Genomic DNA, 23,102 nt, shown 5'->3' on the forward strand with positions numbered 1-23,102 from the left:
AGAGAGACGGTGAGCGTCATGTGACCAACTACTTGGATTGGGACCTGGTAATCCTGGGAGGAGGGCGAGAGGTTGTCAACATCTGTGGGTGCCACTCCTGTCTTTATGTTAGGCAGATCTCATTAAATCCCACCTGCTTGTTTTTACTGTGTTTAACCATCTGTTTTCTCACATTATTTAGGGCCCTCCTGGTATGCTTGGTCTTAGGGGTGTTCAAGGGTTAAAAGGTGACAAGGTAAGTAATCACAGATCTGTTAAAGAGATGGTGTGTTAGTGATGGGTTCTTGACTCTTAATGACCTTGTTCTGATTACTTCTATAAATCCATTGGTATCCAGAATCAAATTCCCATTTACTCCCAGCTCTATTAAATTACCTACAGTGCTGATATGATGCACACACATGCACACACTGTTTAATTCGCTGATTTAATACGAAAGGGTTTGAAAATGTGCAGTAACTGAGATAACGTGTGATATAGTTCACAACTCAGCAGGAAACTATTTGTGTGCTTTTCCTCTATTAATCTAAGGGTCATTTTTGGGGCTTTTTTTACTCTCGATATTCCCTTGGATTCAGTGTCACTGGCCCTTCTATAAGGACACCTCACGCCTGCTATGAACCAATATGTGCCTCACACTAACGTGCTCACTAACTGGGTAAAAGACGAAAGCCAGGGCTTGAACAGTGAACCCATTCACCCGTATTCCGTTCACTGGAATATTTTGATGTTCCCAGGTGATCTCCTTATCTTCCATAGGGCAATGACTGAGGGAAGGGCGGGCCCTAATTCACTACATAAAGATCTTGAACATCAATGGGTAAATGCACAGTGTTCAGGATAATTACAGTAAATAGACACTGCAATCTCAAAAATATCAGTCAGAACCTTAAAGGAACATGTGAAACACAGTTCCTTTACTCCATTGGTGATTACTCAAAGGGGACTCCCTTTTACCTTGACTGCTTTCGAGTGACTGCTGCCCTTGTGCAATACGACCCAGGATATAATTCCAAATCTCTTGGCGAATAGCTCAGAGTTAAAGGAATTAAAAACTGTACCTATCAGAACTAGATTCAATGGACAGCCCTTTAGAGGATCCTTGTGATTGAATGGGGTTCACTTGACTCCAATGGGGAAACCCATTGATCAGCTCCAAACATTTTGGATGCAAGGGTGATATTCTCCTGTCATTCTTCCCTGGTTTGTCTTTTCTAGGGGCATGTTGGTTTGATCGGCTTAATTGGACCTCCAGGTGAGATGGGCGAGAAGGGAGATCGAGGCCTTCCAGGAATCCAAGGAACGCAAGGCCCCAAGGGGGATATTGTGAGTCCAGAGACCTAGCAGTTGTTTACAAGTTATGATTCTGACCTATATTTTTGGCAGCCGACCTCACTGATATTGTGGGGTTTGAGAGCCAGTGATGTTTTCTGTCTCCGGTATTTTGCCTCTGGATAGATAAATAATAAACAAGGCATTAATTAGATGCCAATCTGATTAGGGCATTCATGCCACATTTGGATGGCGGTTTTCCTCACCCCCAGTGCTCCCTGCCATTGTTGAGTTGTGTGGCAAGCATTGTGGGAGCTCCGGTTTTTGAGAACGTGGTCTCGGTATGTTCTAGTCACATAAAGCATCCACTGAACAGCTCTAGTGCATGAGAGAGCTGAGCAGTTCAGTTCCCTCAACAAATAATATAACGTGCAATAACTTTTATAAAATGTGCATTTGCTCCACTATCGGCTCATTATAAAGATGCACACAGGATATATATTAGTAGCTCATCTTGAGATATGATTCATAACTTAATTTTTTTTCTCTCCCCATTTTAGGGTCGTCAAGGTTTGAGTGGTCCTTTAGGCCCACCTGGGTCTCCAGGTTTACCAGTAAGTAGATAGTTGTTCTTTTTCTCAAGGTGGAGATGGCTCCAAATCAGCTTTTTGTAGCTGGTGTGTTGCTAACTCATTATTTGTGTGTGTTAATAACAGTTAACTGGCTCGCAATCTATCAGCTTGCATATGTTGACAGTGCAATGCAATCTATAGGTTTGCATGTGTTAACAGTGTGATACAATCTATAGGTTTGCATATGTTGATAATTCAATACAATCTGCAGGCTTGCATATGTTAATGTTCCTGTGCTTGTAGCAAGCTTTTTCCAAAGGACACATGTTTAAACTGGCAAACTGCAAATCTTGGATTGACATCAGCAAGTGCTTCAGACAAAGCCTGATCAAGACATAGAATGGGCTTCTGGGGAGGGTAATGGGGGTGAAATGTCTGGAAATGATTGAAGAACAACTGGATTGGGTTGGCAGCAATGATCTCTCTATTTTTTCTTTGTTGCATTCAGCGTGTTTGATGCACTGCGTGGTATATTCCAGATTGCTGTGTAGCCATGCACCTGAAAGAGAACGTTGGTTGGCAGACTGCAGTGTTCTGTCTACTGGATGAGCAAGGTTGGACTAACTGGCCTTCCTTACCCCATATTTGTTGTGCGATGCAACTGATTTCGACCTTGTAAGCATGCGGTTTGCTAAGGGGCAGTGAACGGCAGGAATTGTACAGAGACTTGGACAGAAAGTAGCAATCTCAATCCCATCCAGTGCTTTCCCCTTCTGCTTTCAGTTGAGATTGCATAGAGTGAGATACACAAAGTACAACTGAAGATATACTCTCTACTGTCAAAGCTCCTTCCAATATTAATGCTCTCAATGTATTCATTATTACATTGTCTCCCCAAAATATAACCACAAGAAGCCACTAACCATAAGGAGCCCATATTTACATAATGAATTTTTTCATTGAACAGCGGTTCTTGGTGAAGTCCATTATAAGCATAAATTTGGAGGCAGAAATTTCAGCCACAGAAATGCGTCAATCAGGGAAGGCCAACTCTTTTTGCACAACTGGGGAATTTTGGTTTGAAAGGTGCCTTTATTTTTGATACAGCATGGATTGGTGTTCTTTTGGGTGAAGTAAAAGGGGACGGGAGGCACATAGATTGGATACAGAATTTGTCACTGCTGCTTGGGTTCAGCCTTTATGCCAGTGAAGGGAAAAACTTTGGAAGAATGAAGGCAAACTTTGATGATGTGATCCAGAAAATGTTCCCAGACTGTTGTTCACAAAACTGGAATAGTTCAAATCAAAAACACCTAGCTGGTTTAAGATTTTCAGTTGGGGTTGACTTGGTTCTACCAATGAACCTTCCTCCCGAGATTGGGACCAGTGTGAGATTTTAAATGAGGCAAATGCAGCCACACTGCCCAGAACAAATATGGCTGCCATGCCCAGAACAAACATGGCTGCCATACCCAAAACAAACATGGCTCTCATTCAACAAAATGGCAGCCGACTGTATTTTACTGTTAGACTCTACATTTCGGCAAGTTGCTTTTGTATTTCCTGTCTGTATTGTACATGTATAACAAAGCCTTCAGTCTTTCTATTATGTACTTGCTAGCCTTCAGTCTTTCTATGGAACTCAGGTCAGAAGCAAATGACTGAGGAGTTGTCTCGATGTTCCTTCACTCTGCACAGGACTGTTCTAGAATCCTGAAATTCCTGATTAATTGTTGGCTAAAATCTGTCATATTTCCCCCCCTTTCTTTTGTTTAGGGTCAACAAGGATCAAAAGGTTCTAAGGGTTCCGATGTAAGTAGCTTCAACGATTGTTTTATCAGTCTACTCAAGTTGTGCAATGTCGTCCATGGTCCTTGAACTCAGCATCATGTGATCTATCCCTTGCAGGGACCCATTGGCTTCAAAGGTGATGAAGGGCTTCCTGGGAATCCTGGTCCACCTGTAAGCATTCATTTATTCATTTCATTTCTTGTTAAGGGGAGGGCCGTGGGAAGTAAGTGCACTTTCCCCTGTCAGAGTGGTTGAAACTTTGATCGTCGCCCAAGCTGTTCACTTGTGGCCAAGTTAGCAATATCCCTTGCTTCGACGTTTATGGTTGGCATAATGCTGGAAATCTAAATATTTTCAGGTTCGTGTATTTTGTCCAGTTGGATGTCTCAAATATTGACACAATTTGTTTTTCATGAATTAACTCATTTCCTTGTAACTCAATGAAAGGTCAAAATAATTCTCACTCCGAAATGGAAATTGAAGCTTGAATGATCCCTTCTATTGTTTATTAGTCTCATAATTTGCCCACTGCCATTTTCTGAGGGTTAACATACTCCATCCACAAGTGTCCAGCTTGTTAATCTAGTCCCAAGACTATTTCAAACCAAAAGGCCAATGGCCTTTTCATCAGAACATCATCGACCTGAAATGTTATCTCGATTTCCCTCTCCACAGATGCTGCCAGTTTTCTGGTTTTATGTCGCCCACATTCTCAGTATTTTACTTTTGTTTTCTGTTTCAAGCTGTTTTGTTAACCAGCCAGCAGAAAGTGCTCCAAAGGGGTTCAGAGTGAATCACGTCACAGTTTTCCCTTTCACAGGTGAGGGAGTACTTGGCCACTCCCTCGGACTTTGGGGTGGCAAAAGAACTTATTCCCAGAGTATCTCCTAACTTGACCATGGGTTATTTCTGCGGGATAAGGGGGTGGGTAAATGGTCCATGTGGTTGCTAATGTGTTTGGTCCGTTTTGTATGGCCTTTTACCAGCCTGATATGAATGGGCTTCTGTCTCCTGTCCTGGCCAGGGCCCACCAGCTGAGATGATACAGCCGCTGCCTATGTACAAAACAAAGACAAGGAGGCACACCGAGACCGAACAAGCCGATGACAACGGCGGGAATCTGTTTGACTATGCTGAAGGAATGGAGGAGATCTTTGGGGCCCTGTCTTCACTGAAAGATGAGGTAGAGCAGATGAGGCGTCCAGTGGGGACACAGAGCAACCCCGGGCGTACCTGCAAGGAACTTCAGCTCTGTCACCCACACTTCAAAGATGGTAAGTTATAAAACTCATTTAGTAGTGTGCTCCCTTCTCGCGTCTGCTCTGCGCTTTGTGTGACAACAAAGAGAGGCTCCCAATGGAAGACATTTCTCCCTAACGCGCCTCACCCTTTGCGTTTTTTCCAGGCCCTTTCCTGAATAGGGTTGACTGACACTGGGGTACAGTCACATGGACTGGTATCTCACCCAAGTGATCATTATTTCTGGGCTGAGCAGAGGATACCAGCAAGTCATGTGGTATCGTCTCAGCCAACATAACTTGCAAATTCTAACAAATGAATAGATGCATTATTAAAGCTTCCTGCAATCCACAAAAGCTTGCTTTCACAAAGTCAAAGACGAGCACAGCACAGAAGGAGGCCATTCGACACATTAAGTCACACTCCCCTGCTCTTTCCCCAGATCCCTGCAATATTTTCTCCCTTCAGGTATTTATCCAATTCTGTTTTGAAGGCTACAATTGAATCTGTCACCACAAGTCTCTCAGGCAGTGCATTCCAAATCCTAACCACTTGTGTAAAAGATTTTCCTTATATCGCCTCTGGTTCTTTTGTCAATCGCCTAAAATCTGTGCCCTCTGGTCGTCGACCCTTCAGCCATTGGAAACAGTTTCTCTTTGTTTACCCTATTTAAACCCTTCCTGACTTTAAACACCTCTATCAAAGCTCCTCTTAGCCTTCTCTGCTCTAAGGAGAACAACCTTCGATTAATGTAACCGTAATCTCTCATCCCTGGAATCATTGCTTTAATGGTCAAAAGGATGTGTTTCCATTGTCCAACTTTTCAAGCTATCTGCCTGACCCATTGGATGTGGTGGTTGAAAATGAAGACCTGCATTGTCTTTGATCAGATCCTTATGAGGCTTTATAAGAAATCCAAAAAAAAATGTTCATGTACCTCAAAGGATGTCACGATTGGGTTGTCAGGGTCAGTTGGGAGCACTTGTGCTTTTGAATCTAACAGTCGTGGGTTTCAGTCACACACGAGGATTTGAGGACCTAACCTAGTCTGATATTTGTCCGGCACTGTCCATGGAACCGCATAAACAACAACAACTTATGTTTATATAGTGCCTTTAACATAATAAAATGTCCCAAGGCACTTCACAGGGGCAGTTAAAACAAAATTTGACACTGAGCCACATAAGGAGATATTAGGTGACCAAAAGCTTGCTCAAACAGGTAGGTTTTAAGGAAGAAAGCGAGGTGGAGAGGTTTAGGGAGGGAATTCCAGAGCTTAGGGCCCAGGCAGCTGAAGGCACGGCCACCAATGGTGGAGGGATGCGTAAAAGGCCAGAATTAAGAGGATATCTCGGAGGGTTGTGGGGCTGGAGGAGATTACAGAGATAGGGAGGGGCGAGGCCATGGAGGGATTTGAAAACAAGGATGAGAATTATAAAATCAAGGTGTTGCTTGTGCAGGAGCCGATGAGGGTCAGCAGGGACAGGGGTGATGGGGAGGGATTTGGTGCAAGTTAAGACACAGGCAGCAGAGTTTTGAATGACCTCAAGTTTATGGAGAGTAGAGTGTGGGAGACCAGCCAGGAGTGTGTTGGAATAGTCAAGTCTACACGTAACGAAGGCCTGAATGAGGGTTTCAGCAGCAAATGAGCTGAGACGGGTGAAGTCACGCAGTGTTACAGACTGGAAATGGGCAGTCTTAATGTTGGTACGAATATAAGGTCGGGAGCTCACCTCAAGGTCAAGTGTGACACCAAGGATGTGAACAGGCTGGTTTAATCTCAGACTTGCCATGGAGAGGAATGGAGTCAGTAGCTAGGGAACGGAGTTTGGAGCTAAAACTAAAGTTCTCAGCTGCCAGTTCATTTATGAAAGTCGCAATAAGAGGTTGAGATCAAACCGTCTTTTTCCTCTGCATCTATCTTGTGAATTTATTAATCACACCCAGCAAGCTGGTTAATAGATTGTAATATTTAAAATGGAATTGGATAAATAATTAAAGGGAAAAATTTGCAGGGCTATGAGGAAAGAGCAGAGGGGAGTGGGACTAATTGGATAGCTCCTTCAAAGGGCCAGCACAGTCATTCTAGGCTGAATGGCCTCCTTCTGTGCTGTCTTATTCTATGAACGGCACAGTTGGCATTCTTTGAAATGTTTCTTTCTAGCACTCTCTGTTTTTATATTTTCAATTTTAACTTAATTGGACATTTTCACCTCTATTTTGACAAGCTAACCCATTTTTGCTCTTCATTCTGTCATCTTTTACTGAGGGGGTGTAGTACTGTTGGAGGTACCATCTGAGGTATTAAACTGTCTGGTGTTGAGGTGGATTTCAAGCTGCGCATAGTGCTGGGTTGATAAGGAACAATATTTCTTTCTATGAGGTACGGGGATGATGAAGAAACACCTGAAACACATAAACTGGTCATTCTATCTGACTAAGTATTAACACAAAAAGGGATTCTAGACCGTCTAATTCTTGCTGTCGTAGCTTGTGTGTGGTATAGTTACAACAATGTTGTTAGTCCTTGCGATTCCCAAAGGGGATCCCGAAACGGTTTAAATTTCAGGTTAGCAGCAGAACTGAGTCTGAAGTCTTTCCAGTCCGACGTAGACTGTCCTACACGGACTGTGCGCCATCCTTCAAGAATCACGAGCCTTTATAGTGTTGTTGTACGCCAGCTACAAAGGCTGTTCTTTAATTGGGACTCCTTGAGACATTTTACTGCGTTAAAGGCACTACACAAATGCAAGTTGTTGTTGTTGTTTTTGAGGGTGTAACTTAATAGCTTTTCTATCCTTCCTGTGGTCTGCTTCACATAACTAACTGTGACTTTGACGGAGGCCGAATGCTGCTGTGCCGTAATCTCTATGACTCAGGAGGGGAGAGCTGTTTCCAGCCCTTCACATTTCATGCATGGCTTTTTTATGTTTGATGGAGTTGAATTTGTGCAACGCTTTGGAGCTGTGGAATGTTTGCGTCCTGCCCATCATAACCTCTTTGTTGGAGAGGTCGGGCTAAATGGAGCAATTGAAATAAAAAAAAAAATTCAAAAGGACAAACACCATCATTTGAAATCACAAGCAAGGCTGGTTTGTCCCCTTTGATTTTTACACTTTACCATTAAATAAATGCTTCAATAAATTGCTGTTAAAATACCATTTAACAGTGCAGTGGAAGCGAGGGGGTCATTATTGCAAGATGATGGTTGTGAGGGGAATAGCTTTCTGCATCTGAAGAAAAATCAAATTCAACAACAGTCTTGTATTTATACTGTCGGAAACAGCCAAAGCACTTGACTTACAATGAATTATTGAAATGCAGTCACTGTTACATAGCAAAATCCCACAAATGGCAGTGAGACAGACTGACCAGTTTATGTGTTTCATGTGTTTTTTGATCATTCCCATGCCTCATTGAAAGAAATATAATTCCTTATCAACCCAGCACTATGGATACTGTAAAATCCACCTCAACAGCAGACTGTTTAATAGCGCAACTGAAAGACAGTACCTCCAACAGTGCTGCACTCCCTCAGGAAAAGACAGAACGAATAGCAAACAACGGGTTAGCTTGTTAAAATAGAGGTGAAAATGTCCAATTAAGTTAAAATTGAAAATATAAAACGGAGAGTAAAAGCCAAAATAAAAATACAATTGAGCTTGTGAGTACTGGTGAAGCATTCTCAGTTTTGTAAAATTGTATTCTGGCAGACTCGTGACAAGAACTTGCATTTTATACAGTGGTCTAACATTGGAAAAACATGCCAAGTCCCGTCTTTGAATTGTGATGAGCTGGGCACTGAGCTACAGGAGGAGATAGAGGAGGATGCCTAAAATATTGTTGGAAGAGGATTAGGAGTAATAACTCTTTCGCTGCCTCCTACTCCAACCCATTCTTTCTGAGGACTTACAAACAGTAATATCCCTCACTCTTCCTTAACTTATGCAAACAATGCAATGCAAGGTTGTTTTTTTCTAGTCACCTATTCTTCATTTACTTTGTATTTTCCTCAAACACAGTGAAATCCTATAAACATGGACCTTAATCCCTCTGCTACATTCACAGTACATGTATTATATTGTATTTCCTTCAGCATACAAGGTTGCGCTAATAGAATCACAGATAAGAATGATACAGCAGAAAGGAGCCCATTTGTCCATTGTGCCTATACTGGCTCTTTGATAGATCTATTCAATTAGTCTCACTCCTCTGCTCTTTCTCCAAAGCTTTGCAGATTTTTCTTCTTCAACTATCTATCCAATTCCCTTTTGAAGTTGCTATTGATTCTCCCTCACCTTTTCAGTCAGTGGGTTCCTGATCCTTGCTGTGTTTACAAAAATAATTCTCCTCATCTTCCCCGCTGGTTCTTTTACCAATCATCTTAATTCTGTGTCCTCTGGTCATCGCCCCTACTGCCACTGGAAACTGTTGCTCCTTATTTACTCGATGAAACCCCCTCATAATCTTGAACACCTCTATTAACATTCCTCTAATCTTCTCTGCTCTAAGGAGAACAATCCCAGCTTCTCCAGTCGCTCCATAGAACTGAAGTCCCTCATCCCTGGTACCGTTCTAGTAAATCTCCTCTGCACCCTCTCCAAGGCCTTGACATCCTTTATAAAGCATGGTGCCCGGAACTGGATACAATACTTCAGCTGAGGCCTAACCAGTGATTCTTGATTTTTGCAATCTCTGCCTTTACTTATAAAGAAAGGAACCTATATGTTTTTTTAACAGCTTTCTCAATTTGTCCTGCCAAAGATTTGTGCATGTGAATCTCCGCGTCTCTCTGTTCCTGCATCCCCTTTAAAATTGTATCATTCAGTTTATTGAAAATTGTACAACTGAGATATTAAAAGAAGCCCGTTGTTCTCTCCAGGTGATTACTGGATCGACCCCAATCAAGGTTGCGCCAAGGATTCCTTCAAGGTTTTCTGTAATTTCACTGCTGGGGGTGAAACCTGCATTTTCCCTGACACGAGAACTGAAGCAGTAAGTCGGCAGAGGAATTACATGGCACAGCGATATCGGAATGGATCATTTAATGGAGCACTGCGCACAATTTAAACTGAACCTCCGTGTTTGCAGGCTCTCATTATTCACTCGCTCGCCCAGCTAATGCAAGTCAGACTCTTTCCTTTTCTTCCTCCCCCCATTCTTACCTTGATTATTCCAACACATTAGAAAATGAAATGCTCACATTTACGAGACAATTTATGTTGCGCCCAAGCACTATGCACAGCAATTTCTATTTTGAAGTTAGTTATGTAGGCCGTCAGCCGAGCCTTTTAATATTGTCAGCACCAAAACAGGCCATTCGGCCCAACTGGTGTTCATGCTGCACACGAGCCTCCTCCCACCCCTCTTCATTTAATCCATCAGCTTTAGTTTAGTGTCAGTGCAAAGCAGAGTGAGATGCAGTTCGAGAGTAGAAATACACTGACTGCACCATTACATCGAATTGCATAGAATTTACAGCACAACAGGCCATTTGGCCCAACTGGTCCATTCTGGCACATGAGCCTTCTCCCATCTCCTCACTTAACCCTAACCCAGCATCTCCTTCTATCTCTTTCTCCCTCATGTGTTTATCTAGCTTCCCCCTTCAATGCATCTCTACTATCCACCTCAACTCAACTACGCCATGTGGTACTGAGTTCTACATTCTCACTGCTCTCCGGGTAAAGATGTTGCTGCTGAATTTCTTATTGGATTTATTAGTGACTATCTTATATTCCTGACCTCGAGTTTTGCTCCTCCCACAGTTTTCTATACTCTATCCATCCCCTTCACGATTTTAAAGATCTCGATCAGGACCCCCCACCCCCCCCCCACCACCCCCGCCCTCGGTCTCAGTTGAGCACATGGTTTCACAGACTTTCCGGGCAATTGGGGTACCTGACATGAAAAATGGAAGGATTCCCACAGGTACAGTGAGAGTGTTCTCTCGAGGTTTTGCATTAGGGCACAGTGAAAGGGTAGGTGAAGGATGGGGGGGTCGGGAGGGGGTGGGAAGGGGGGGGTTGTGTGTTGGGGTGGGGGGAGGGGTTCCTCTGTCACTATAAACACACTTGCCCTGGGAATGCATGATGCCAACACTGAGCAGCAAAAACTTCAACACGTTCCATTCTCAAGCATTTGACATTCCTGCTGTCTACTGTAGCAGCTCCAACCTAATGTGTTTCTTTTAATATATTTTGTTCTCGGTCAGCGATCATCAGGCTATGTTTATTGCCCATCCCTAGTTACCCTGAGTCCAACTCGCTCTGTGATATTTGCTGTAGGACTGCACTGGGGCTGACGGCCATGCTGACCGGATGTAATACTGTGTCTGAAGGTTGGTGTCACGTCCCTGCTTTCTGATTTTTCCAGGTTAAAGTTTCTTCTTGGCAAAGGGACAAGCCTGGAACTTGGTACAGCAAATTCAGGCGAGGCAAGCAGGTAAGATCACCTGAACAAAACAATGCTTGTAATTATTGGCTTTATGTATCATGCCTGTCATCGAGAGGGGATAGGAGGATAAAGAATTAGAGTGCGAAAGGGATGGAGAGCATAGTACAGAGCTGTTTTTATTCACGAGCAGTGCCACAGAAAGTCATATTAATACGTGTTACTGAATACACTAGCCTGCCAGTATACACATAATATAATGTGTCAGCTGTGGCTCAGTGGGTAATGCAGTTGTCTCTGAGTCGGAAGGTTGTGAGTTCAAGTCCCACTTGAGAAACTTGAGCTCAAACATCGAAGCTGGCACTCCCAGTACAGTACTGAGGGAGTGCTGCACTTTTGGAGGTGCTATCTTTCAAATAGGACCTTAAAACAGAGGTAAACCGGGCACGATAAAGATCCCCTGGCACTATTCAAAGAAGAGCAGGGAAATTCTCCCCATGTCCTGGAAAATAGTTGTCCCTCAGCCAACAGATTTATCAGGTTTGTGGGAGCTTGCTGTGCGTAATTTGGCTGCCAACAGTGACTACACTTGAAAGTACTTCATCGACTGTGAGGCACATTTGGATGTGTGATCATGAAAAGTGTATTATAAATACAGGCCCGCTCTTTCTTTCCTTCTAATATTCGCACCTGGCTATATCCTTTCCACAGATGATGGTTTCAGGGCCCCGACAGCACATGGAACCATTGCGTTCCATGAAGTGGTCAGTAATAGCTGGCCGTGCTTAGCCTCCAGCCTTCAGTTCAACTCCAGATCAACTATTGAGCCGGTTCCTTTTTTGAAAGAGCTTAAGTAAGTTGGGTTCATGGGAGAGTTAATGGAATATGAATTGACCAGGATTCTTCTCTGGGATTGCATTAAGAATGCAATAAATCTGGGATCTGCCTTGCTACTCCATCACGGAGTCCCCTCTCCTTGCATCTGCTGGATGGCAACTGCCCACATGCAAGTGGCAGATCGCAGAGGTTTTCCCTCTCATACCTGCTTGCCTCTGCTCACCAGAGCCACCGTGCAGAAGCTGGCAGTGGGTCGAAGGAAGTAGCGGTGAAGACCTAGAGTTCCCCAGTAGAAGGAGGGGGCCTTGTCACAGCCTTTTGACTAGAGTCATTAAGATTATGAAAGGCTCTGATAAGATAGACCTAAAGAAGATGTTTCCACTTGTGGGGAGACCAGAACTTGAGACACTCAACACAAGACAGTCACTAATAAATCTAGTCAGGAATTCAGGAGAAACTTCTTTACCCAGAGAGTGGTGAGAATGTAGAACTTGCTACCACAAGGAATGGTTGTGGTAAATAGCATAGATAAATTTAAGGGAAGCTAAATAAGCACAAAGGAATGGAAGGCTATGCTGATAGGGTGAGATGAAAAGGGGTGGGAGGAGGCTCGTGTGGAATATAGATGCCAGCGTGGGCCATTTGGGCCGTATGACCTGTTACTATGCTGTACATTCTATGTAGCTCTAAGTAACTTCTGTTCCCCCAAACTGGACTCAGCCTTTATCTGCTGAAGATCTCAATATTGGAGAAATACCTTAATTGGAGCTTTGATGCCATCAACAGGGTGCTTCTCTCCATTTAACGTTCCTTACTGACTCTTCTGGTGCCACGTCCCTGCCATCGCTGGGATTTTATGCCCTCTCACTGCTGGGCTCCCACGATAGGCAACATATGGCCAGAAATTTCTTTGTCTTAGATCTATTCCTTGGGCAAGCCCGTGTACCCACCGGGATCGTGATAACTCGCATACAAAAGGAGTTAGGCTTGTCGAGCCAATGATGTATTGGGGACAGTACAGATAGTGGTTGCCTCTGGAGGTCAGTATATATCGTAACAATTCTAGCCAGTGACTACAAAGAATTACATAGAATTTACAGCACAGAAATAGGCCATTCAGCCTAGCTGTGCCAGCTCTACACAAGTCTCCACCTATCTTACTTCATCACAGCCTATCAGAATAATCTTCTATTCCTTTCTCGCTCATCAACCTATTTAGCTTTCTCCCTAACTATGCACTGGATGATCCCATTCCAATTCTGTCCTGGCCTAACGTGGACATTGTTGCTTCACCATCTTGTTCTCACACGTTCCACCATCAGTACTCATCTTGTCTTTCTATTCCCACTCCCCCAGCTTATGTACACCGACTCCGATGGCAGTCCTGTCCATGTGGTTCAGATGACCTTCCTGCGCCTTCTGAGTGCCACCGCCCGGCAGAGGTTCATTTACAACTGCCAGCAGTCCATCGCCTGGTACGACTCCGCCACGAAAAGCTACAAGAAGGCCGTGCGCTTCTTAGGAGCCAATGATGAGGAGCTGTCTTACTCCAAAACGCCGTACATCAGTGCCATCTATGATGGTTGCAAAGTAAAGAGTGATTCTTTGGATTAGGGTTACAAGGAGTATGTGTGAGGCTAAAGAGTCTGCAGTGTCAATGTTCAGCATTTAGCACATTGTTTCCTCGGGACACTTAATATCTACTTAGGCGGTCACTCCCAGTGCAGTACCAATGGAGTGCTGCACTGTTGGAGTGCTGTCATTCAGATGAGATGTTAAACCAGGGCTCTCAGGTGGACGTAAAAGATCACACAGCACTGTTGGAAAAAGAACAGGGTAATTCTTCCCAGTGTCCTGGGCAATATTTATCCCTAAGGCAACATCAGTAAAACAGGTTGTCAGATTGTTAGCACATTGCTGTTTGCGGTACCTTGTGCTGCTGCGTTTCCGAACAGTGACTACACTTCAAAAGTATTTCATTGGCTGGAAAGTGCTTTGGGATCTCCTGAGGTCATAAAAGGCACTGTAGAAATGCAAGACTTCCTTTTTCTTTTTTTACAGCTGAACCTCATTTATTGAAGACTGGAGAATAGAAATTGGTGAATGACCCAAACTGTGGCTAAATACACCTGATGCAGCAATATGCTGGCCATGAAAATGAAGATGATATAAATAACAAATTGAATTTAATTTTCTTTGGGCCGTGAGGTTAATTTATATCAGACACAAGGAGACTGATACAAGTGAACTGCACAATTAGGCAACCACTCACACCAGATTTATCTTGTAAAGATTCTGGCAGATTCTGAAGGCTGTAATTAGAGTCATGATAATTAGAGTTTGGATAAAGGAGGTTCCATTTCAATTTTAAAGTAATGGATACAGAGAATGTCTCTACATGAGTTCATACACAAGCATGACCTTTTGTGTATTATCACAGGGTTTCCATTTATCAATAAGGCATAGGGGTTTAGAGAATCTTGAGTCTATTTTATATTCTGTACAGTCATTGGGATCACGCATAAAACTCATTACTCGTTCTTCGCAAAGCAAATTGTATTTATAATGATGGGCCAGTGACAACGGGAGCTACTAAAGGACGAGGCTGAATACAAAGGAGCTTTAACCAACTTGACCATTTAGAGACCTGATGCTGGATTTTTAGGCCCTGCCGAATGCAGGAATGGAGGTGGGCACGTGCAGAATTTTGTGCCGCTGGGGTGCCCGGCTGTTGGCTGTGGGGTGGGGGTCGTGGTGGGTGTATGCACGGAGGGCCAGTGCTCCAGGCGTTAGAGGCCCTCCTTGCCCGCCTGGGTTCATCAGCAGCCGCAGGCCATCCTGTGGAGGGGCCCCCTCCCCCACCCCCCCCACAATGATGGCCCAGCTACGAAGGCCTTTTTTTATTTTAAATTAAAGAAACGTTGAGGAGAGGGAGCCTCCATTTTGGATGCCCTCTCCCTCACTTACCTGTAAGGGTAGCCCTCTGCTGCTTTCAAGCTGGCGGGCCTGCTATTGGCTCTTCAGCTTGGAGAGCCCACCCACCATCCTTAATTAGACAACAATAGCCTTCTGGCTATTAATTGGCCAATTTGGGGAAAATCGTAGTTGAGTGTTTCCGGCACGGTGCAGGCATCTGACCCTAAATTGAGCCTGACGGCAGGGTCCTGAATCCCACAGGAAAATCCAGCCCCTTGATGTTCCCTGGAAAGTCTTCAGTCTTATGATATCAGCACATCAAAAACAAGAATAACTTTATAACTGAATTTGTTGCTTTTGATGATTGGCACTCAAAGGGCTGAATGATGTGCACTAAGAATGGAAGGTAGGCTAGTAGCAGCGTATAGCACACTGCATTAGGGGTAAAGTGGTGCAATGAGTATGTTATTGGATTAGTAATAATATAGCAGAGCTGAATTAATGATCTGAGGATAAGTTCAAATCCCACCATAGCAACTGGGAAATTTGAATTCAGTTAATTAAATAAATTTGGAATAAAAAGCTACTATCAGTAATGGTGACCATTAAACAACCAGATTGTGATTTTTTGACTCTGATTCTAAAGATGTGCCAGGCTATGGGGATTGAGTGGGACTGACAGTATAGCACCTTGGAGAGCTGGCAAGGACACGATGGGCTGAATGGCCTCCTTCTGTGCCATAAATGACTCTAATGACTCTCTAGTGGTACTGAAGAATATTAAAGGCAAGAGCATTAGGAGAAAGAAGAAATCAGGAGAATTGAAGGGAATATTTCAAACTTGAATCAATTCTTCACACTTAACCTGTGGTGTTAACTGGTCACAAGAGCTGTGATAATTGACTTAGTTTGGACCATTCAAAATGATGTAGGTTGCTGCTGCAGAAGAGGTTCGCACGACGCAGACTTGGCTGTGAAAAAGAAGATAAATACAATTGAGTCTAGGTCAAAAAAAGTGGTGAGTTTGACAGCCATGGGCTTTTAACTCAGTGTCGAATGTAGGTGTTATGACCAGGTGAGAAAGAGGTCTACGGATCACTTTCAGCCTTCACCAGGTCTTACTGTAACAGAGTTTAATTTTAAACAGTGTTTTTAGCTCCCCCTTGGTGATTCCTTGTTCACCGCTTTCCAATTATAAGGCAAAGAAACCAGCACAAACAGGCTTTCTTAGGTTTAAAGAAAGAAAAGTTGAAATTTATTAAACTTAAACAAACTCTAATTCAGTTAATGCCTATGGATACATGACACGCCCACGCTGGCTTGCATGTGCGATATACACACACAGATAGAGACAGAAAAGAGCAGAAGAAAAATAAAGTGGAAATGTTTGAGGCAATATCTGAAGAGTTATTGTTACTGTTCTTTGAGTTCACTGCAGAGTCTTTGATTGTGGGTAGATATTGCTTTTCGTTGGGGCCCAGTATTCTTCTTAAACTTTGTTCGCTGTCGGAGACTTTTCTCTCTTGGGGTTCATGTGTCTTCAGTGGATTCAGAGGCTTGTGAGAAAGAGATGGGAGCAGACAGGAGAGAGATCTTCTTAGTCCAGGATCAAATAGCTTTCTGCCCAAACTGTTAGTACAAATTCAAAAAACTCAGGTTGCCCAGCAGGTTAGTCATGTGACTAGCTGGTTTGACCGTGTCCGTTTGTGTATTCGGCCATCTTAGCAGTCAACCTGGAATGCAAGCTCCCCCACCTTCAACGTCTGGTGATCAAAAGTCCATTGTGGGTTGAATGTGTCAGGGAATGGCTGCTTTGTTCTTCCAAACACTGTCTGTTAATATACAAATGTCTTTTCCAGCCACGGCTGATCTGTTTAACAAGTCCTTTCTTCACTCCAGTAACAGTTTAAAATCAATGTTCATGCCAAAATTAATGTGCCTCATTCTTGGCAGGTGGGGGCCTAGCATGACAGTAGGACTATTTTAGCTCCACTCAATCTCAGCAAGGAAACGTGTATGACTTTGCCAGAGTGATTAGAGTGAGGGAGTAAAAAGCATGAGAGTGTTAGTGGATCATTGGATCTTTTTGTTTTATTTGAATTCTCTCCTCTTTACATTTATTTCTTCTTTTGCTTTCAGCTGAGGAAAGGTTCCGATAGGACTGTGCTGGTGATTGACTCGCCGCGAGTTGTTGACCTACCCATTAAAGACATCGCAGTGACTGATTTTGGCGAGCATCAGCAGAAGTTTGGGTTCGAGGTTGGCCCTGTCTGTTTCAACAGCTAAACCTCAGAAACCAGAACTCCGTGTCCAACTATTCTCTTTTTTATGCAAAATGCACATTTTTTTTGTATTTCATTTTGTCTCTATTAATCATGCTGCAGATGGGTTTTTCTTTATTGTGTGTGAATGACAATAAATAATTCCTGCCCTTGTGGGGCCAAAGTCTTATGACCTTTTGAAGAGGCCAAATCAGTGGTGGTTATCTCTGGGTCCTTCCAAATTCCATGATTGTTCTACTGCGATGGTATGTAGCTCTTGAGTCTTCTTCCAGTATCTCTTAATACCTGGAGAGGATGTGTGCACCAAACCTTCTCCCTTCAGCAAGTGGCCTTTCTCTCGTAAGATCCAACATTTGAATTGGTTCTTTGATCTCTTAACACATGGGCATTTACAGTTGAAGTGCTAAGACAGGAGATAATGTTTGGATTCAAAGCTAGTCCCTTGGCACTGATGGGTTCACACTGCTGTCTTGGTATTAAAACTGGGAAAATATATGTGTACGTGCATGTATATGTATATATATTATATTGTACAGGCTGCAGCCCAGAGTTTACAATGGCTTATATCTTCTGAGGCATTGAAAACACTTTATTTAAAGCTTTGGTAGATTGGCGCAGTGTCAGTCGCTTTTAAAAAAAAAACTAATTTTGGACCACAACAAAACTGACTACTCCCTCCCCTCAACCATTCAAGGTGCACAATTCCCCCATGCAGCAGCATATTGGAGGTCCCTGACAGGGAGCACAAGATTCAGGCCTGATTCACGCTGTTAACACTCCAGATGCTGTTGGGCCTGTTTTGTTTGCAGTGGAGCAGCAGCGTCCCTTGTCATAGAATTGCATAGAGTCCACAGCATAGAAATGGGCCATTCGTCCCAACTAGTCTATGCTGACGTCTCCGCTGCACACATGCTTCCTTCCCCACCCGACCTCCCCTCCCCTTCATCTGAGACCATCCAGATCTACCATCTACCAGACTTGTCCTCCATTTTGATATTTTTGGGCACCACCTATTGCAACTCCAGTCAATTGCAGCTGCCGGTTTTGTAACCAATAACCCTTCAGTTACTGAGAAAGCTGTTACGTTTCAGAACTGGACAGCCATAATTTGGAGTCCACAGTCTGAAATTTGGATTTTGATACCCTGTAATATTTCTAAACCCAGCATATATCCCATAAATTGGAGTGTTCCTAGAATATTCTCTTCTCTTCCGACTTGAGACACATGTCTTGCAATATTCAACTGACTGTGGGTTTGCTGAACTGAATCACAGCATTCCCAGGATCAAAGTATACTTGACCATCTTTCAGTGACCAAAGGTCACACCTTCCAACTCGCTCTCAAAACAATCAGCTGCAATTAATTTTTTAATGTAAAAACTAGTCTAATGTCTTTGTTTATTTTGGATCAATTGGTGAAGGGTTTGCGACAGACCAGAACACCTCTGAATCCCAACACATTTGGCTACATTTTGTGCCTTCAGCACTTGACTGAGTCTTCCCCTCATGCAGTGTTCCTCTGTTTAAAGTTATTGGCAAAAGAACCAGAGGGGAGATGAGCAGAATTTCTTACACAACGAGTTGTGGTGATCTGGAATGTGCTGCCTGAAAGGGAGTTCGTAACTTTCATTAGTAACTTTCAGAAGGGAATTGGATAAATGTTTGAGGGAGGTGGAAAATATGCTGAATTGTGAAAAGGGCAAGGGGGTGTGGGACTAAATAGCTCTTTCAAAGAGCCGACACAGGCACGATTGGCCGAATGGCCTCCTTCTGTGCTGAAAGGGGAGTGCAAATGGTGCACAGCCCCAGGGCAAAGAGGGCTCCCTCTCCTGTACAGAGCTCCCCTATAACACAGGTATGACAGACAGCCAGTGTTACCTTTGACTAGATACATACAGTAAAAGTAAGGAATCAGGCGTCTCCCAGGTTCAAACAATTGGTAAATGGCTGAATAGTGACCATCAGATATATTAAATTGGAAAGTTAAATAAAAAAGCAAATAAAGTGCCCTTTTTTTTGTATATTGGTTGTTCCTTGTTTGTGGCCTGCCTCATGTTTGGACAGTTAAAGACCAGCTTCTCTTTCGATCAGTCCAACTGCACACAATTGCCCCGTACTGAAGATTGATCATTTCACTCCACTGGCATCAAGGGAACTATAACAAATGAGTTTGGATGATCGCGACGCAGTTGCTAGCGCCAATGTAAATGGTGCACCCAACACTGGCCTATATTTGGTACTGATTGGCAACCTTGAGGGAGATCAGAGGGTGGCTGATGTGGGAAAAGTAAGGAGGTCACATTGGAGCCATTGGCAACCTCGGAGGCTGAAGTTGCAGCCTGTCTGAAGAAAGATAGGCCACAGACTGGCGAGTTTTATGATCTTGCCCAGTGAAGGACTGGCAGTTTCCCCTCCGAAGTTGGGGGCACAGTAGAGGGAAAGTTATTCTGCCTCTAATCCTACTATACCTGCCCTGGTGGTGTTGGACGCTGAGACTGGGTGCCTGAAATGAAAAGCATTCCATTCTCCAGCACAGATACCTTAATGAGCGCAATTATAAAAAAAATGTGTAGCCTATTAATAGACCGGAGCAAGTGACAATGTTGGTGTTCAAACCATTGATGGCCTTCTTAAAGGGGAAAATGCTACCTTTCCAATAGGTATGGCACCTTGTCTCATCATCAGAAGAATTGGAAGTTTACAAATCTAATATATATTGAGGTTACAAAATGGGATAAATCAATTTTTGCAGAACTGCTACAGACCGTCTCAGTTTTGGGGGAAAGCAGATCAATGCAATTGTTCTTGATCGTTTCTCCAATTCTTCTTTGTCGTACTGTGACAGGAATGATTCTTCTCGAACCAAGCTTGGAGCAATTTTAAATGGTGCTAATCTCAATATACCAAAACTGTATTAAACTATGTTGCTTGACTTTTTTTTTTGTTACAAAAATAATTTATGGAGTTGTGTTATTTTTAGATGCTTCTTGAGTTGAGTGTTGGCATAATTTATTTCAGTTGAAGATGCCTTTGTGTATATAAATATTTTTTTTTAAAAAAAGAAAAACATTTGGATTAGATCTATTAAGCCTTGGGCGGGAGCTAGAAATTCACATTAACGTTAAGGGTCAGTAGCCCAGGCAACCAAAACGATTGGGCACTTGGAAGCCTTTTGTGGTAGGCCTTGTTGACTGCTTATTCTGGACTGCCCCAATAGAAAGTTTCCTTGATGGGCTCACTGGTTAACTTCGCCGCTTCATGAGTTACTGAGGTACAAAGCTAGGCTGATCCTAGGTTTGATCATTCATCTATGCTACCTGAGGTGCCAGTGAATTTTCTCCCATTGGTCTTGCCAACCCCTGGCCCAGGGAGAGGAAAATCAGCCAGGATGCCCTCTCCTGATGATTATCCAGTCACTTCCACTGCCTGTGTGGCCATTGGGTGAGTAGGACAGTCGGCCTGTCCATGGTCACCATCTTGGCTCACAAATGGAATGTGGCCACTTGGGTGAGGGTTTCTGCCATCTTGTGCAACCATTTGCCAGCAAGAGTTTACCATCTTGGAGGGGACAATGAGAAATCCCACGAGCAACACCAAAGTGCCTATTATAACATTTGGTTTCTAAAAAGCAACAAATTAAAAAAGAATATCAAGTGGTTGGACTGTACCCATTGGAGTTTTCCATTATGCCAATGAACCTCAGATCCCCACTTTGTTAAGTATACTAAAAGCGATGTCACGTTGTTATCATGGTTCTCCTGTTGAGTGGGGGAAAAGGGAACGCACAGTTATATAAATTTGCCACCCTCCAGACTCAACTATTCCACTGCTGTCCTGGCTAATATCTCAACCTCCTAAACTTCAACTCATCCAAAACTCTGTCGCCTGTATGCTATCCCACAACTATCTTTGCTGACTTATATTGCATCCCAGTCTCCCAAGGCCTGAAAATGTAAAATTCCATTTCTTGGGTTTAAATCCCTTCTGGCCTCATCTTTCCTTATCTCCATAATCTCCTCCAACCCAACAACCAACCCTGTAACTTCCATTTCTCTGTCTCTGATTTCTTATGCATCCCCTTCTCTCTTTACCCACCATTGGTGGCCGTGGCCTTCAGCAGCCTAGGCCCTAAGCTCTAGAATTTCCTCCTTTATGACCGTACTTAAAACCCACCTATTTGACTAAGCTTTCAGCCACCCCCTCCTACTATTTCCTCCTTTGGCTTGGCTATTATCGTTTCTCTACACCTCTATGATGTGCCTTGGGGCACATTTTACCCCTGTATTAAAGTGGAGACATGAACATAAGTTGTTATAAAAACTTGACTTTTTAAATTGTGGGGCTACTGATCTTTAGGGTTGAAGAACCTGGATTAAAAGGAATTTCTACCTCTTCCTAAATGCTACTGTATATGTACTGCCACTATATCCTATACCACTGTGTCACATGCTGCACTCTGAGAGACATGTACTGTATTGTGCCTATTCCATATGCTCGGGTGTTATATAGGGGAGGGAAAACATATGCAGGAATGCCTTTGGATAATTCTTCATGCTGTCTAATTCATAGCTAGCTCACTTATAGGGTGTCGGCATATTTTTTTCTGTATCAATAAACCAACGAGTATTCATACATTATTTCTGCTAAGCTAGATCCGAAGCATCCACCTGGAGTTGCATATTGCAACCACTTCAAGGGCCAAGCAAAATTAAAGGAAAAAGGTTGATTTGCTGTTCATGCACTGGAGCTAGGAATGCACAGGCATTACAGGGGAGGGATCTAATTTAAAGGGTGTACACATGTCAGTAATTTGAGGTGTGCAACTTAAATTAATTGGAATGAATAGATGTGAGCTGGAGATAAAAGTGATGGAGGACAATTCATTAATGTAATATTTCTTTCTGATTTATTGGAGGTTCAACACTAAGCCATTAGGCCTATGCTGTGTTACCTGTTCTTGATGGGAGCAACAAAAGATTCTACAATTATACCCATGGGCTGAAGTGGGTGGGCAGACAGAAAGAAAAATCATAAGTGGGCTCCTATCGTGATAGTTGACCAGTGATTCTTGTTGGTCTTTGTGCGTGAGCGGGTCTTGGGTTAAGGACCAGTGCAGCCTTGGTGGTGATGCCCTCTTCGGCTCTCATGGGAGGGACAGGAGGGTGACCCCTGCCTCTGTAGAACCATACTTCTTTCGAGTGTCAGCAGCTTCATGACAGACAAAATGAGATGGAAGGCGTTCAAAAAAAAAAAGGTCTTCTCATTAAGATTGATGGTTAAAACTTGTGGCTCCATCTTTAAAAAAAATGTTAGTCAGTATTACAACTTTCCAATCAGCCATCCATCGCTATCCCAACCTTGACCTTTAGGTTCTTCCTTGCAATGACCTGGTGCTTAATTCACGTGGTGCTTTATGGGTTGGCCCCCTCTGTATTATGACATGTGATATATGTTTGTACATTGGAATGTCAAGCACTGAACAAATACAGGTTGTTTTGTTGTAAGGTCTGTAGCATATTAATGCAGTAAAAATTGATATTCAGGAAAAAAAAAATGTAAATTTAGTTACAAAATTAAAAAAAAAATGCAACCGAGTTTGTCTCAGCATTTTGCTTTTTATCCCCCTTGCCTTATATGGAGATATTATATTTACAAAGAAACAGAAACAGGCCATTCGGCCCAACAGGGCTGGTCTTTATGTTTCACACATATCTCCTTCCCATCCTACTTCAGCTCACCCTATCAGCAGATCCTCCTATTCCTTTCTCCCTCATATGTTTATTTAGTTTCCCCTCAAACC

At 43.2% G+C, this 23,102-nt stretch overlaps 1 protein-coding gene across 2 annotated transcripts in view; it reads left to right on the forward strand.

The window, feature by feature from the left end:
* The window catches only part of LOC137355733 (collagen alpha-1(XI) chain-like), a 244,071-nt gene extending 221,191 nt beyond the window's left edge, over window positions 1-22,880 (forward strand). For both annotated transcript variants that reach the window (XM_068021204.1, XM_068021206.1), the window contains 10 exons: window positions 182-235; window positions 1,219-1,326; window positions 1,833-1,886; window positions 3,621-3,656; window positions 3,753-3,806; window positions 4,660-4,909; window positions 9,757-9,869; window positions 11,250-11,318; window positions 13,461-13,694; window positions 17,160-22,880. In XM_068021204.1, coding sequence (XP_067877305.1) covers window positions 182-235; window positions 1,219-1,326; window positions 1,833-1,886; window positions 3,621-3,656; window positions 3,753-3,806; window positions 4,660-4,909; window positions 9,757-9,869; window positions 11,250-11,318; window positions 13,461-13,694; window positions 17,160-17,306 — 1,119 coding nt within the window. In that variant the 3' untranslated portion in view covers window positions 17,307-22,880. The remainder of the gene's footprint in view (window positions 1-181; window positions 236-1,218; window positions 1,327-1,832; window positions 1,887-3,620; window positions 3,657-3,752; window positions 3,807-4,659; window positions 4,910-9,756; window positions 9,870-11,249; window positions 11,319-13,460; window positions 13,695-17,159) is intronic.
* Window positions 22,881-23,102: the final 222 nt, after the last annotated feature.

Source organism: Heterodontus francisci, chromosome 43 (genome assembly GCF_036365525.1).
Source record: "Heterodontus francisci isolate sHetFra1 chromosome 43, sHetFra1.hap1, whole genome shotgun sequence".
NCBI lineage: Eukaryota > Metazoa > Chordata > Chondrichthyes > Heterodontiformes > Heterodontidae > Heterodontus > Heterodontus francisci.